Raw genomic sequence first — 13,617 nt, forward strand, 5'->3', positions numbered from 1 at the left:
CTGATCCGGTATCGGATGTTGAGTGGTTGGGGATCGTACTCTGTATGGGTATAAATGCCGACTCGGGTTTCATTACCGTTACTATTACCCTCAATTTCCAAAAAAAAAACAACAAAGAGACATAATGAGTGAGAAGTGATCATTCCGCTGGCTCTGCGCTATCTGTTGCATGTAATGTGCTAGCGATGTATCAAACTATCTAGGTAACTATCTAGGTGATCCGGCAAGATTTGAATCCTTTATCCATCCCCGCCATTCACAATACATCAGTCCATCCGTATATTATTCCCCAAGCAAGTATCTCTTTTTCGTATATTAGTCCATTAATGTCCATTTGGAATCCGATCAGCCTGCGTTTCAAATTCGTCCTCATACGCTCCCATCGATACCTGACTGCGGACGCGCTGCAACTCGCGCCCCACAAACTGTGCGACATGGTCGTCGTCTTCGTCTCCCAGGCCTGACTCGCCCAGTTTCTCCTCGTCATCGAGAGCCGACTCGGGTCCCGGGGTGTCACGGCCTGTGAAAGCGGACTCGAAGTCACTGCGGTTGCCGATGGACCGGCTAGTTGACGAACGGCGCACACTGGGTGGACGGCTGCCGCCGCGTGACCGTACAGACCGCGAGAATATGTCGTCGAAGTAATGCGATGCTGCGGCGCGGGGTGTACGAGGGGTCTGTGGGATTCGACAGTTGATTCTGTTGACGTTAGAACCTGGCTGGGATAGATTCTATGAGAGAAGGAATCCATAGCTTACCCTGTATCGTGGATGATCTTGGCGATCAACCCGGTCCATCCACACTGGTGAGACGCTCCAAGGCCTCGACCAGTATCTCCATCGAAGTACTCGTGGAACCACATGTAGTCTTTCCAATGCTCGTCATAGTCGAGAAGATCGTCTCCGTTGTAGACTGCGCGACGCCCCTCATCGTTGCGCGCAAACAGATGCTGTAGCCGATGCTGGATCTCTTCTGCAACATGGCCGAGGTGCATATACTCTCCAGAGCCCGTGGGACATTCGACCTTGAACGAGTCGCCGTAGAACATGTAGAACCGGAGCAGGGACTCAATGAGCAGGAAATTGACACACAACCAGACCGGCCCGCGCCAGTTGCTGTTACCACCAAAGAGAGCACTGTCAGACTCGCCTGCCACGTAGCCGACCCGGAACATCTGGCCGTTGACCTCCATAGAGTATGGGTGTTCCTCGTGATACTTGGACATGGACCGGATGCCGTGCTCTGATAAGAATTCTGTCTCATCAAGCATCCTTTTCAGAATCTTCTCCAGTCGGCTCTTACTCACCAAGGCCAGAAGAAGCCGTTCGTCCTTACCACGGTGCTTCATGCTGGCGATATTGCGCTCTGCCACATCCTGCCTGTTCTCAACAAACCACTCCAAACGCTTCTTGAAAGAGGGGAATTTATTAATCAGTTCGGGTTCGAGCGTAAGAACCGCGTACAGTGGAATCAGACCGACAAGGGATCGAACAGGAAGCTGCTGCGTCCAAGGATCACCATAAGAGATGGCATCGTAGTAAAATCTATTGAGAGTGTCAGTTGTGGATTCTGGAACAGTTGGATCTCACATACCCATCGTCTTCGTTCCACAAAGAGGTCTCCTGCCCCCCTGACTTAAATGTCATGGCATCGCTAATCAGAATAAAGTGCTCGAAGAACTTTGACGCAACTATTCACCATATGTCAGCGGATGAAACCCTCCAGGCGGGGAGTGCTTACTGTCTTCATAGATCCGTCGGTGCTTAGCAAGTTCAAGGGCAATATTCAACATGCCTAAGCAATAGAAGGCCATCCAACCCGTGCTATCAGCCTGCTCTAAGACGCCTCCAGTTGGGAGAGGCTCAGATCGATTGAAAAGGCCGATATTGTCCAGACCTAGAAAGCCACCTTCGAAGACATTTTTACCCTCGGAATCCTTACGGTTGACCCACCAGGTGAAATTGAGCAATAGTTTTTGGAAGACCCGTTCGAGAAAGTCGAGATCCTGTCGGCCATACATCTTCCGCTCCAGTTTGAATGTCCTGAACGTGGCCCACGCGTGGACCGGGGGGTTCACATCGCCAAAGTTCCATTCGTAGGCTGAAAGCTGCCCGTTGGGATGCATGTACCATTCTCGAGTAAGGACGTCCAGTTGTCTCTTCGCAAAGTCAGGATCAATCATCGCCAGCGGGATGCAATGGAAAGCCGTATCCCACGCGCAGAAAAATGGGTATTCCCAAGAATCGGGCATCGAGAGGATGTCGTCCATATACAAGTGTTTCCACTGTTGGTTACGAACGTGCTTCCTACCCGGAGGTGGTGGGATCAGACCAGGGTCACCGTTGGACCACTGATCCCACACGAAATGATAAAATTGCTTATTCCACAGCATACCGGAAAAGGCCTGGCGCTGGATATTGCGTAGATCATCGCTCATGGGAAGTGGGCTAATGTGGTAGTAGAAGTCGTCTGCTTCGGCAATGCGTTGGTCAATGACATTGTCCAGGTACTCTTCATCGAAGTATGTCTCCATCTTTCGAGACAATCTGAATCGCACGACAGCACATTGCCCAGGAGGGATCCCCTCGCCTTCATTAAAGGCGTACCAGGCCGCAAGCTTGGTGCCCTTGTTCTCGGGATTTACCGAGCCCTCTTCCCCGTCAACAATCAGGCGATGGAAGGCATCTTTCACGTAAGGCTGGCTGTTCTTGGTCTTCCAGAGAAACTCGTTGTTTGTTTCATTCTCAGTGAATAGCATCTGGGGAAAGACATCCTCCTCCTGGCTGTCTCCAACGGGTGGAGAAGGAGCGAACCGTACGTAACGCTCCCCCAGCTTCTTGTGGGTGGTTTTAGCGACCAGGTCATGAACCTTTTCGACTGACGGCTTCACTTTCTGATCCTCATAGCCCCAGGCCCAGGTATTACGGAACCAGACCTGAGGAATGATGTGCAATGGGGCCGGTTCTGGCCCCCGGTTGTAGGCGATGACGCGAAATATGAGCTCCTCTTCGTCATCCTCTTCTTTCGCCGTTTCAATGAAGATATCCCAGTATCGGTTGTCATTAAAGATTCCGGTATCGAGGATCTGATACTCGCGGTCTTGCTTCCCGCGTTTGGCGTTCTCATCCACAAGCTCCTTGTAAGGGAATTTGTTCTGCGGATACTTGTAGAGATACTTCATGTAGGAATGCTAAAGGCAAGATAGAGTTAGAAAGTGTAAGTTCCGTTCATCACGGTGAAGGTAAGCACAAACCGTCGGGGTGTTATCAACATGGAAATGAGCTTCCTTGATGCTTTCACCATGGTTGCCCTGCGGATTCGATAATCCAAATAGACGCTCCTTCAGGAAATCACTGGTTCATTGTGAGCTAGTGCGATCAGAATGTTCCAAGGGACAAGGGCTAACGTACTCCTTCTCGTTCCAAAAAGCAAATGCAATATTCTGCAAATTGTGGGTATCCGATACACCAGCAATTCCATCCTCACCCCAACGATAGGTCCTCGACCGCGCATGGTCATGAGAGAAGTCTAGGGCCGTTTGATTAGCGTTGGTTGGCGGCATGAAGGTGAAGCGAACAGAGGGACTTACAGCTCCAGGCATCTCCATTTTCTCTGAGAGCCGGTAGGAAAGCAATGGTTAGCAAATATTACTCGGAATCCAGTCGAGAGCCTCCATCGGAGTGGTTGTAGACTTACGAATAATCCTCGCGGACTATGGCAAGATAAGGTCAACCGTCAGTCCAAGTACGACACAGACGATAAAGAAATCGAACATACCAGTAGCCCATTGTCTCTCCGCGACGTATGGACCCCATCTCTTCCAGTAGCGGGTGTGCTCACGGTCCTCCTTAAGGCGTTTCTCCTCCTTGGATTCGTACTCGTGCTTATCGATGAGGACCATGGTGGGGGATGTGGGGAAGGACGGATCTTGGGTAGGTCAGGGAGATACAGAAACCCACCACAAGAAGAGGGAAAGGGAAAATCAGGGTTTAAGAGAAGGGGAATTCAGAGGCCAGGAGAGAAAGGATTTAAGAGACAAGCGATAAAACGAAGGAGGGGGGCTGGATGAGGGGTTGCGAGAGGAACAGGGAATCGGCGGGAGCTCAGGGACGAGTGGCGGACTTTGGTGCTACTGGAACTCCTGCAGGACAGTTCAGAGCTCACTTATCGGTCATCACGACGGGAGTAGCTAGGGAGTCATCGTCGATCACATCCATGGTCTGGACCGTTGCTCGGGCGCTTAATCTCTGGGGACTCATCCGCGGACCTTGGAAAGCGGACGACTCTGACATCATTGGTCCTACCCAAGAGCCATCTCGGTTCTCTGACATGGAATTAGAGTTTCTTTTTCTCGAGATATCGATCTGGACGGAAAAGGCTCTCCAGATCGGATGGGAGGTTAATTGCTGAGAACTCCCTAGCAGGATGAAGCAAAGCACAAGAGGTACTCTGTACTGAGGATCCTGCCAGGCTTGCCGGATGCTGCGCTCAGATACCCGGCTATGTTGCCACCTGGGCGTTCAGGCACTGCGGGCATGCAACCCAACAGATACCGTCGATACCGTGTGTATGTACGGAGTACGGAGTATGGACCGGTAAGAATCCTCGGCGTGGAATGCATGCCGGAATCGCCCTTTTCGGCTAGCAGATCAGATGACGGGATGCTGTGCAGCCAGCGAGCATTTCATTCCATGTCGTGCTTCATGGTACGTCCTCGTGCATACGTCGACAGAGATCGGCAACAGCAGGGAAACCACTGGCATCCCCTGAGATAAGCACCTGTCTCATACGGAGTAGATAGCTGTCAAAAATGGTACCTGCCATTCCAAGGGCACAAAATTGTTTTTGACAGTCGCATTCGCATCCGATAATTAACCTAACATTCCATGCGTCAGAGATCCATCAGCACACTGCTATCTGACTCAGTCCTATGTTGTCCGGATCTGCGGGTCATTATGTTGAAAACCCAACATTATGACGGAGGCGCTTCACTAATCTATACGTTTTCTCTCAATCAAAATGGACTCCAGGAATAGGCGCGTCATCAGAAAGGCCGAGCAACAATGGCGAAACCATGGATTCAAGTATTTGATTGGGGGACCGCGGGTCGTGGATAACGATCTAGAAATGTCCAAGTATCGCTGGCACCCTTGATAAGAGAAATAATGCATATAATCCTTGCACCGTTTGCTCTCTTGCAGTGAAAATGGTACCAGCTCAACGTGGCATTCCCGTCGCTGGCAGCGGATATTGTATCTAGTGCCAGAATGCGCCAATTCCGTAAGAGGAGAAGAGGGGAAGGGGGGCAAGCCCTGTAGACGGATGGTTGCGATAGGGCAGGGAAATCCTCCGCTAGTGGGAGTAATGTGGCCCTCTCCCAACCCCACAATTGCGATCGAGTCAAGACGTTGGCAACGAAATGATGTGCACCTTTGCAGCCACAGCTGTCTGCCCAAACTGTGATGCGGCCGACCAGCAGCTGAGACGGATCGCCCCCTATTAGCCCACTCCAGGTTGCCCTCGCATGTCGCACGGGTGCCAAAAATCAACTAATGTGCATTTGCATTCGATCTGTCAGTCAAGGCACATCCGTGCCATTTACGTACGGCGTATGCAACAAATGAGTCTATAAATTGGATGAACCCGGGACATCCGATTTTGATTATAACCGCGTTACGTGGCTGGCGGGCATCGATGCCGGCCTTTCGCTTTTTCTAAACTGGACCTGAACCCCAGGAAGGAAAACCGAATAAATGCCCACATATTGACTATATAAACGATGATAGCAATATTTAACGCCCCAACTGACTGAAGGTGCTCTCCTGTCGCTCCTGACCCGCGGGATCGTGGGATGGCCGGGATGTGTGCAGATTTGACCGCCACCCAAGCCGCCAGGCAAAGGAGCGACAGGAGAGCTGAGCCGTCATCGTTTCCCCTTCGACACTTGATCGCCAGCGGCGCGGTGGGGAAAGACGATGACGGGGTGAACAAGCCAACCGAACCGATTTCTCCAGACCTGCCCGCCATATGAGGATATATAAAAGATGATAGTGAAGTCGAACCCATTGAAATCTCCCATTCCGAAACGTGACCCAAATTATATGCTGATGTTGGCCGACCCTGACCTGGGGTATGCAGTCATGAGTTACGGCCCTGGCCCCGCTGTTGTTGTTCATCGCCGCTGGAGTATTGGCCTGCCGATTCCGTGGGAGATGTCGACGACGAGGTGGAGCCTAAAGATAGGACATGGTTAGGGATGCCGATAATCGTGGCGGGGATTCTCCGGCTAGACCTCACCTGTTGATTGATAAAACCGCTCCCCGCGTTGCGCTGACTGGTTCCTTGAGTTGTTTCCGTCGAGAATTAAAGACTGCCGGGCTTTGAGACGTTCCTCGGCTTCCCGGATCTTAGCCTGGAGTTGTTCCAATTCTCGAGTCTGGATCATCATCTGGTGTCTCCTAGAAGTGGATAGCCCGTTAGTCCATGCCGCCCGAGAGAGCCCCGACAGTGAGACCAGGTCGCACGACCGTCGCCAACCCAAGTGGAACCTACTTTTGATCGATGGTCTGTGAGAGGTGATTGACATCGGAATCGAGCGAAAAGGCGCTATCCAGCGCAGTAGAGAAGGCCTGTGCCATGGTCCTGCCATGTCTTGGTCAACGCCAACATTCTGAGACCAGAGGGGCCACGGAAGAGGAGTACGAACGACTGTGGCCGACGGTTAGGCTTCCATTCCTGGTCCAGTTCTGCGTCGGACATCTTGCTGGACGTTGTAGGAACGGTGGTGATAGGCTGATTGTATGAGAGTCTGGGGCGAAAAGGGAGGGTAGATGGGTGTGAAAGGAATAGAAAGAGGGGAGAAAAAAAGGAGTATGCGAAATGAGGTTCAAGACGTGGAGGGATTGGAAGCGCGCGCGTCAGGAACGGAACAGGGGGTTATTAAGTGGATATGATAGCACGGACGGGGTGGACCTTGCGCCTTGGGTATGGAGTGAAAGAGTGAGGTACAAAAATCACCGAAGGTTCCAAGAAGGATCGAAGCTTTGATGACAGAGACAGACCAGGACCAGCCGGGAGTCTATCTAAGTACTCCGTACTATGGAAAGGGGCGGGCAAAGCGATGGCTGGAGGGGGCAATCGGCAAAATTGCAGCGCCCGTCGCACTACTGGGAGGAACCAGTTTTGAGTTATCGAGTCCGATGGGGGGGAATGGAAGGATGGATAATGACAGGGGCTGCACGATCGGCGGGGATGACGATGGCAGGCGCTGGGGGGGGGTCGAGGTGGGATGCAGGAGTGTCCGTGGGTTAATTTCGCAGCAATCCGCAGCCGGGAGTATCAGGCGTGTCCAACATACTCCGTATAAGAGGCTGCGATGGCGGCGATGGCTGAAGGAGAGGAGCAAAGAGGTTGGGTGTCAGGTCTGTGTCAAAGAACCATCGCTTTGGGTAAGTCGAGTCCCATCCATGGGATGGTTCGGGCTCCGCGATTCCCTCGGAGGGTAAATAGTGCAGCTCCTGTCCCTCACTAGTCGGGTGTAGTAGTGGTTGGCGATGGAGCTTTCCAAGGGTGCCCCTGAGTTTGTCCCGGGTCCATGACGCCGTCGCCAGGTGCTCGGCCAATGGGAGGGAAAGTATCACGTGCGAGAGGATCCCCCCCTGTTTGAGGCTTTGGCCTTACTGCCACCCCGCCTCTCTTTACTGCCACATCAACACCAACCATTCTGCATTGCGTCCTTCATCGGATCCAGTCCGATATGGGGTCCATACAATTTACATCCGAGGATGACCCCGCGGGAGATACTACATATATGTTGGTTATCTCTACTCTAATCGCAACTGTCCAACGATTCGACTCCGTTATTCCATTGACTCCAATTGCGATCACGTACCCCACCTGTCTCACTCCTTTACATATTCCTCGCACGACCGCTCTGCTGCCGGTGTCAGCGTCCACCTCCAGGTATATGCCGAGGATATCATCCCGAATCACCCGCGATGACTTGCTTTTTCTGGTATTCCAGCTGAAGATGTGGGCTGGAGCCAATAAGGACGTGGCAAGCCACCATGGTTGACAACCCGGCTATCGATCTATCCGTACCCACGTCGCTTTTGGCAGACGCAAGCCCAAAAAGACGCCTTTATAGTTCATACCGTTTAACCCGTCGGGGTTATGCATGCCACTACGGGAGCGGCTATCCAACACGCCGATCTTTCTTTTCTTACTTTCATATTGGTTCTCGTTGCCAGAAACAGACAGCCTTGGACCTAAAAAGGGAAGCGGGCCAATATTATTGAGCCAGCATCATTTCCCATGAGCGAATTGTTGTTCGGAATCGAGGAAATTTTGATAGATTCAGCCACTCCCAGAAAATGGTCCCTGAATTGTCTCTTGATCTGACCTGAGGTTTGCAATGGAGATTAAATCACATGTCACAGATATGCGGGTTTATTCATTAGGTACCTGCATTCCTACTTGGCCGGGCTGTTTGGTCCAGAGCATTCGCTGGCTTGTTCCCCGTACCCCTGGCTACCCATTGTTTTGAACATGAGTTTGTCAGTTGACGCTGGTACCCCCCGCATATGTTCGACACTCGCCAACACTCGCCATGATTGATGCGAACTGGAAGAAGCTGGTTCGATTTTACAGACCCGACAGTGTTCCCGCATCACAACCTGTCTGTTGAGCCCTCAAAATGATCTCGAGTAGTCATCAAATCCACCCTCATACCATCTTCAGCACAGTAGTCGCAGCAACCGTGTCTGAATGAACTTAGATGACGGGCCTCTGGGAGCTTGAACAGGCCAAACTCTGCCTGACTCATTGTTTCACCGCGTCCGTCGCGACTAACCGAACACACCCCCAAAGTAGTACAGTTACGGACGGGAAGTTCTGCAATGATCTCAATAGAGCGCTTGGCTTCAGCGTATGGGCCTTTACCAAATTGGATGAGCGTCTGGATACAAAGGCTGGTATTAGCCTCCTGACCATATACGTTTACATTACCCAATGGAGGGATGAAGATGGCGGCACCCTTGGCCTTGACCAGGAAATGCTTGTGCCACGATAATCGAACCCCAGATGTTTGTCTCATATAGGACTCGAGCGTACTAATAAACCCATGGCAATGTCGGGTCTGGGTGAGGCAAGACGGACTATGCTTTACGTTGTGATTAGTATATGTCAAGCGCATCCTTAGCAGCATCACTTGATTCTTTACACCTGGGCACTGGGGATGATTGGGTGTGATGCAACACGCTCAATCAAATGAATTCCAACCTCCTGCTGCGGTGTCTGACGATGGCAGTCCACAACCGCTCGAGACACTACCGAAACCATACAGTACACACTTAACTAATGAAGTTTATCATGAATTAGATTGACACAGCTTACAAAGGGCATGGCTTCGAATCTCCTCCCAAAGATCACCGACACCATTTTATTCCTGGATTTACAATAACAAAGACAATGAAGAATAAACAAGATGCTGTAGTTTTGGATGTTTTGTCGGGGACTTCTACCGGTCGCTCATGGTAGCTGGCCTTACAGTATATTTGCGTAAAGATCGATATGGACAACATGCAGGCACCATCAACTGCCCCACTACACCCTGGCAGGATGTGTGACCGGATAAGCCATCCAGATCGCCTCTAGGCTGCTCCTAGGCAATCCCTAGGCTGCCGTTAGGTCTTACGCATCCCCAAGCTAACGCCACTCTGCCTAGCTCGACCCATGGAGGAACCGGACATAAGGCATAGCCCCGACTCCTTCGGAGGTGGCAGGTTTCTCTGCCCCGCTATTTAGTCCCCTCCCTCCCCTCCTCTTTCACTTCTCTTTCATCGCATTTTGGAATTCCTATCCACCCAATCTCAATCAATCCAATTCATCATGACCTCTCTTCCTCCCAGAAGCTGCTGCTACCAGGGCGTCAAGCACGAAGGCGAAGCCACCGGTAGCTTTTCCCAGCTCAATGACTTTGAGATCTACACCAGCTACCCCGCCGACAAGTCCACCGAGCACGGTGTCTTGCTGTAGGTGCCTCGATCTTCTCCATGCAATCTTCAGCTGACCGATCTAGCATCACCGATGTCATCGGTCACCGCTTCATCAATGCTCAGCTGATTGCCGACCAATTCGCCGCCAATGGCTACTTTGTCCTGATGCCCGACCTCTTCTACGAAGATGCCATCCCCTTGAACCGCCCCGCCGGCTTCGATCTCATGGCATGGCTGGGTGGTGCGTACCACAAGGACAAAAAGGCCCACACTCCCGAGGTCGTCGATCCCATCATCGAGGCTTGTCTGAACGAGATGCGCACCAAGTATGGGTGCAAGGTACGGACTCCTGTGAGAGAATTATTAAAATGAAGATCTGACTGGCAGATAGAAAATCGGCGCGGTCGGCTACTGCTTTGGTGGCAAGTATGTCGTGCGCTACCTCCGGCCCGGCCAGGTCGATGCCGGATATACTGCGCATCCTTCCTTTGTCCAGGAAGACGAGCTGAGAGCCATCAAGGGACCTCTGGCAATTGCTGCCGCGGAAACCGATGCCATCTTCCCCGCGGAGAAGCGCCATGAGTCGGAGGTGATCCTGAAGGAACTGGGCCTGCCCTACCAGATCAACCTGTACAGCGGTGTTGAGCACGGCTTTGCGGTTCGTGGTAACCCGGAGAAGCGGACGGTGCAGTACGCCAAGGAGAGTGCTTTCTTGCAGGCCGTTCAGTGGTTCAAGGAGCACCTGTAGGGGCTGATTATCCGTATGAGGGTCTACCTGATGGATGTATGAGATATGAACTACATTTAAAATACAATTATTGCCTCCAAGTATTGACATCTCCTGATCGATACTCAGAGATCGTACTAAGTAGGCCGTGCCTTATTTATCCCCACGCAGTCCAAGCTTATTCATGGGGAAAAGCCGAGCATGTCTGCCTACATAAGCAAATGAGACATAAGTGTACATACAACATGGAAGCATTGGTTCAGTCTAGAATGTACACTTCGTATAGGCTTATCTTTTGTTCTGTCTGTTCTCTTAATCTTTTCCCATTTTCTTGATTTTGTCTAGATTCTTTATCCTTTTCCTTTTCTTTGTATCTTCCCTAATTGCTTAGATCCTTGTTGATTTCATCTACTCTTCTGGGCCAAGCTGGGTCTCCACCCACCAAGACTATATCTCCCGATGTTTCAGCTTCGAAACCAGAACGAGAATACCCATATAGTACATCCCACGTGGGACAGTACCCACTGCATTTTTACTTCATATCCCAAGTTTCTGGGAAACAGGGGCAACGAAACTATTTTCGTCCAGAAAATCAACTCATGCAGGACTAGCATCTCTCCACCAATGAGAGAAGAGGATGTTAGTGTGCATGTCACTGGCAGGGCGTGAATCTGACATGGTCCAAGCGTGAAGACTATAAAATCACTGTCGACTGCGATATATTCAGGAACTATGCGGGGAATTTACTGGTAGTCTGGCTCATCATTCTCGGGTCTTATTTTTATCTTCTGAGTTCCGACACTCGCTTCCACCATTCATTCGATTTCAGCATTGTCCAATTGGTCTTATTCTTCTGTTGCTATACACTGCGGGAACATGGTCAACCTCTCAGATCCAGAATCCTTCCAAAAGCCCCCCAGTGAGCACCCAGTCACTGCATCGCAAGACAGCCCCCCTCCCCCTCCCCTCGACCACGGCAAAGATGCCTGGCTCTTCCTCGCCGCCTGCTTCGTCATGGAAGCTCTAGTCTGGGGCTTCGCCTTCACCTACGGTGTCTTCCAAGACTACTACAGCACCCTCCCTGCATTCCAAAACTCCAACAGCATCGCCATCATCGGAACCTGCGCCATGGTACCCTCCTCTCCTTCTCCCATCCTCCCTCACAACCCACCAAACTAACCACTTCAACCAGGGAATCATGTACCTCGACCTCCCCATCATCTTCACCCTCTACCGCCAATACCCCACCCTCCAACGCACCGGCTGCGCCCTCGGCGTCCTCCTAATGTGTCTCTCCCTCGGCCTCAGCTCCCTCTCCACCACCGTCCCCCACCTCATCCTCACCCAAGGCATCTTCTACGCCATCGGCGGCAGCATCGCCTACTCCCCCTGCATCCTCCTCATGGAAGACTGGTTCGACAAACGCAAAGGCCTCGCCTTCGGCGTCATGTGGGCCGGCACCGGTCTCGGCGGCGCGATCCTCCCAATCGTCATGCAACGTCTTCTCGACCTCTACGGGTTCCGGACCACGCTGCGAGCATTCGCCATCACACTCTTCATCCTCACAGGCCCGCTAGTATACTTCGTCAAACCCCGAGTACCGGCGCCCAAGCGGCCATCGAGTCGGATATCCATCCCAAACCTAAAATTCCTCAGCTCAAGCACATTCCTCCTCTTCCAAGCCTTCAACACCATCGAAGCACTCGGCTACTTCCTCCCCTCACTCTACCTCCCCACTTACGCCCGATCCATCGGTGCCTCGGGCACTCTCGAAGCCTTAACCGTCATTCTCCTCAACGTAGCATCCGTAGCCGGATGTGTCTGCATGGGCGCCATCATCGACCACCTCGACGTAACAACCTGCATTCTTATCTCCGCGGCCGGATCAACCCTAGGTGTTTTTCTCCTTTGGGGATTCTCTGTCTCGTTACCACCATTATTCATCTTCGCTATCGTGTATGGGCTCTTTGCGGGGTCGTATACGAGTACCTGGCCCGGGGTGATGCGGGATGTCGTGAGGAAGGAAGGGTCCGCGGAATCGAGCATGGTGTTTGCGTGTTTGGCGGCGGGGCGGGGAGTCGGGAATATTGTCTCTGGGCCGTTGAGTGAGGCGTTGTTGAAGGGGAGGCCGTGGGTGGGGGATGTGGGGTATGGGTTTGGGAGTGGGTATGGGTCGTTGATTGTGTTTACGGGCGTGACGGGGGTCGTGGGGGGAGGGAGTTATTGCGTGAGGAGGATGGGGTGGTTGTGAGGGATATTGTGGTAGAACTCGAGTATTAGAGATAGAGAATAATAAAAGCACTTGCTTGATTCTTTGGGTGGTATTCATGCAATGGATCATCTCAGCGGGCTGGGTATTTTGTTCCGAGCCTGGAATAGTGCTTTCATGACGGGGGCAGTGTTGAATATAGAGTAGTAGTAAATGTGAGATTGCTTGAGATATGGAGAGATAAATAGGTAGGCTAGAGGCGTGCGTCTCTTTATACTAAATTGTAAAGTGAACCGAGAAAATCTTTAATGGACTGCGTCCTGTATATTCTTTGAGATCTTGGTCGAGAGTTGAATGTCAACTAGTATGCTTTGTAGATATCATGGATTTGAAGGGATGGGTGAGTACTGCTAAGCACTAGTGCTTAGGGTTAAGCGTCATGATGATTGGCTGGTATTCACAGCCACGAGACGCTAGGTCGGGTTACTAGTCATCCGGAGTAGAATCTCCGTGGTTTTCACCTAGTTAGACAGTTAGACAGTAGACTACATCTAGGCTGTGGCTTGGCTTGGCTTCGCTTCGCTGTGGTACGGCTGTGTATCCACGTCAGCCCAACAGTCAGACTGGGTACTTATATCGCTGCTTAGCCTCGGACGCGGCTCCGACGGGCACTCCAGGCTGCTCCT

The 13,617-nt window shown here is 51.8% G+C and overlaps 4 protein-coding genes across 4 annotated transcripts; 2 read left to right on the forward strand and 2 right to left on the reverse strand.

Moving 5' to 3' along the window:
- Positions 1 to 323: 323 nt before the first annotated feature.
- Positions 324 to 3,901, reverse strand: BO80DRAFT_364462 (uncharacterized protein; the record flags this gene model as incomplete). Its single annotated transcript, XM_025716151.1, has 9 exons — positions 324 to 699; positions 759 to 1,544; positions 1,594 to 1,690; positions 1,741 to 3,190; positions 3,254 to 3,353; positions 3,411 to 3,528; positions 3,590 to 3,612; positions 3,697 to 3,712; positions 3,778 to 3,901. 9 exons carry the CDS (start codon positions 3,899 to 3,901, stop codon positions 324 to 326), a joined length of 3,090 nt encoding a protein of 1,029 aa, XP_025571560.1.
- A 2,183-nt stretch (positions 3,902 to 6,084) lies between these two features.
- BO80DRAFT_195762 (uncharacterized protein) lies at positions 6,085 to 6,902 on the reverse strand. The gene is made up of 4 exons (XM_025714154.1): positions 6,707 to 6,902; positions 6,553 to 6,642; positions 6,298 to 6,458; positions 6,085 to 6,233 (listed from the first exon to the last, which is right to left on the reverse strand). The coding sequence occupies exons 1-4, from the start codon at positions 6,757 to 6,759 to the stop codon at positions 6,139 to 6,141; spliced, it is 399 nt and encodes a 132-aa protein (XP_025571561.1). The 5' UTR covers positions 6,760 to 6,902; the 3' UTR covers positions 6,085 to 6,138.
- Positions 6,903 to 9,875: 2,973 nt separating this feature from the next.
- Positions 9,876 to 10,824, forward strand: BO80DRAFT_390167 (dienelactone hydrolase family protein). Its single transcript, XM_025717141.1, has 3 exons — positions 9,876 to 10,031; positions 10,079 to 10,334; positions 10,387 to 10,824. Exons 1-3 carry the CDS (start codon positions 9,889 to 9,891, stop codon positions 10,741 to 10,743), a joined length of 756 nt encoding a protein of 251 aa, XP_025571562.1. The 5' UTR covers positions 9,876 to 9,888; the 3' UTR covers positions 10,744 to 10,824.
- A 639-nt stretch (positions 10,825 to 11,463) lies between these two features.
- On the forward strand, positions 11,464 to 12,973 carry BO80DRAFT_415169 (putative MFS monocarboxylate transporter; the record flags this gene model as incomplete). Its single annotated transcript, XM_025718135.1, has 2 exons — positions 11,464 to 11,853; positions 11,915 to 12,973. Exons 1-2 carry the CDS (start codon positions 11,599 to 11,601, stop codon positions 12,971 to 12,973), a joined length of 1,314 nt encoding a protein of 437 aa, XP_025571563.1. The 5' UTR covers positions 11,464 to 11,598.
- Between the last annotated feature and the right edge of the window lie 644 nt (positions 12,974 to 13,617).

Source organism: Aspergillus ibericus (assembly GCF_003184845.1).
Source record: "Aspergillus ibericus CBS 121593 unplaced genomic scaffold BO80scaffold_47, whole genome shotgun sequence".
Taxonomy (NCBI): Eukaryota; Fungi; Ascomycota; class Eurotiomycetes; order Eurotiales; family Aspergillaceae; genus Aspergillus; species Aspergillus ibericus.

What these genes read in the sequence shown, in the direction of transcription:
- BO80DRAFT_390167 (XM_025717141.1), top strand. Translation starts at nt 9,889, where the DNA reads ATGACCTCTCTTCCTCCCAGAAGCTGCTGCTACCAGGGCGTCAAGCAC. An exon ending in ACCGAGCACGGTGTCTTGCT is followed by an intron (nt 10,032 to 10,078) that starts GTAGGTGCCTCG and finishes TGACCGATCTAG; the next exon opens with CATCACCGATGTCATCGGTC. An exon ending in GCACCAAGTATGGGTGCAAG is followed by an intron (nt 10,335 to 10,386) that starts GTACGGACTCCT and finishes ACTGGCAGATAG; the next exon opens with AAAATCGGCGCGGTCGGCTA.
- BO80DRAFT_195762 (XM_025714154.1), bottom strand. Translation starts at nt 6,759, where the DNA reads ATGTCCGACGCAGAACTGGACCAGGAATGGAAGCCTAACCGTCGGCCA. An exon ending in CCTAACCGTCGGCCACAGTC is followed by an intron (nt 6,643 to 6,706) that starts GTTCGTACTCCT and finishes AAGACATGGCAG; the next exon opens with GACCATGGCACAGGCCTTCT. An exon ending in TCACAGACCATCGATCAAAA is followed by an intron (nt 6,459 to 6,552) that starts GTAGGTTCCACT and finishes ATCCACTTCTAG; the next exon opens with GAGACACCAGATGATGATCC.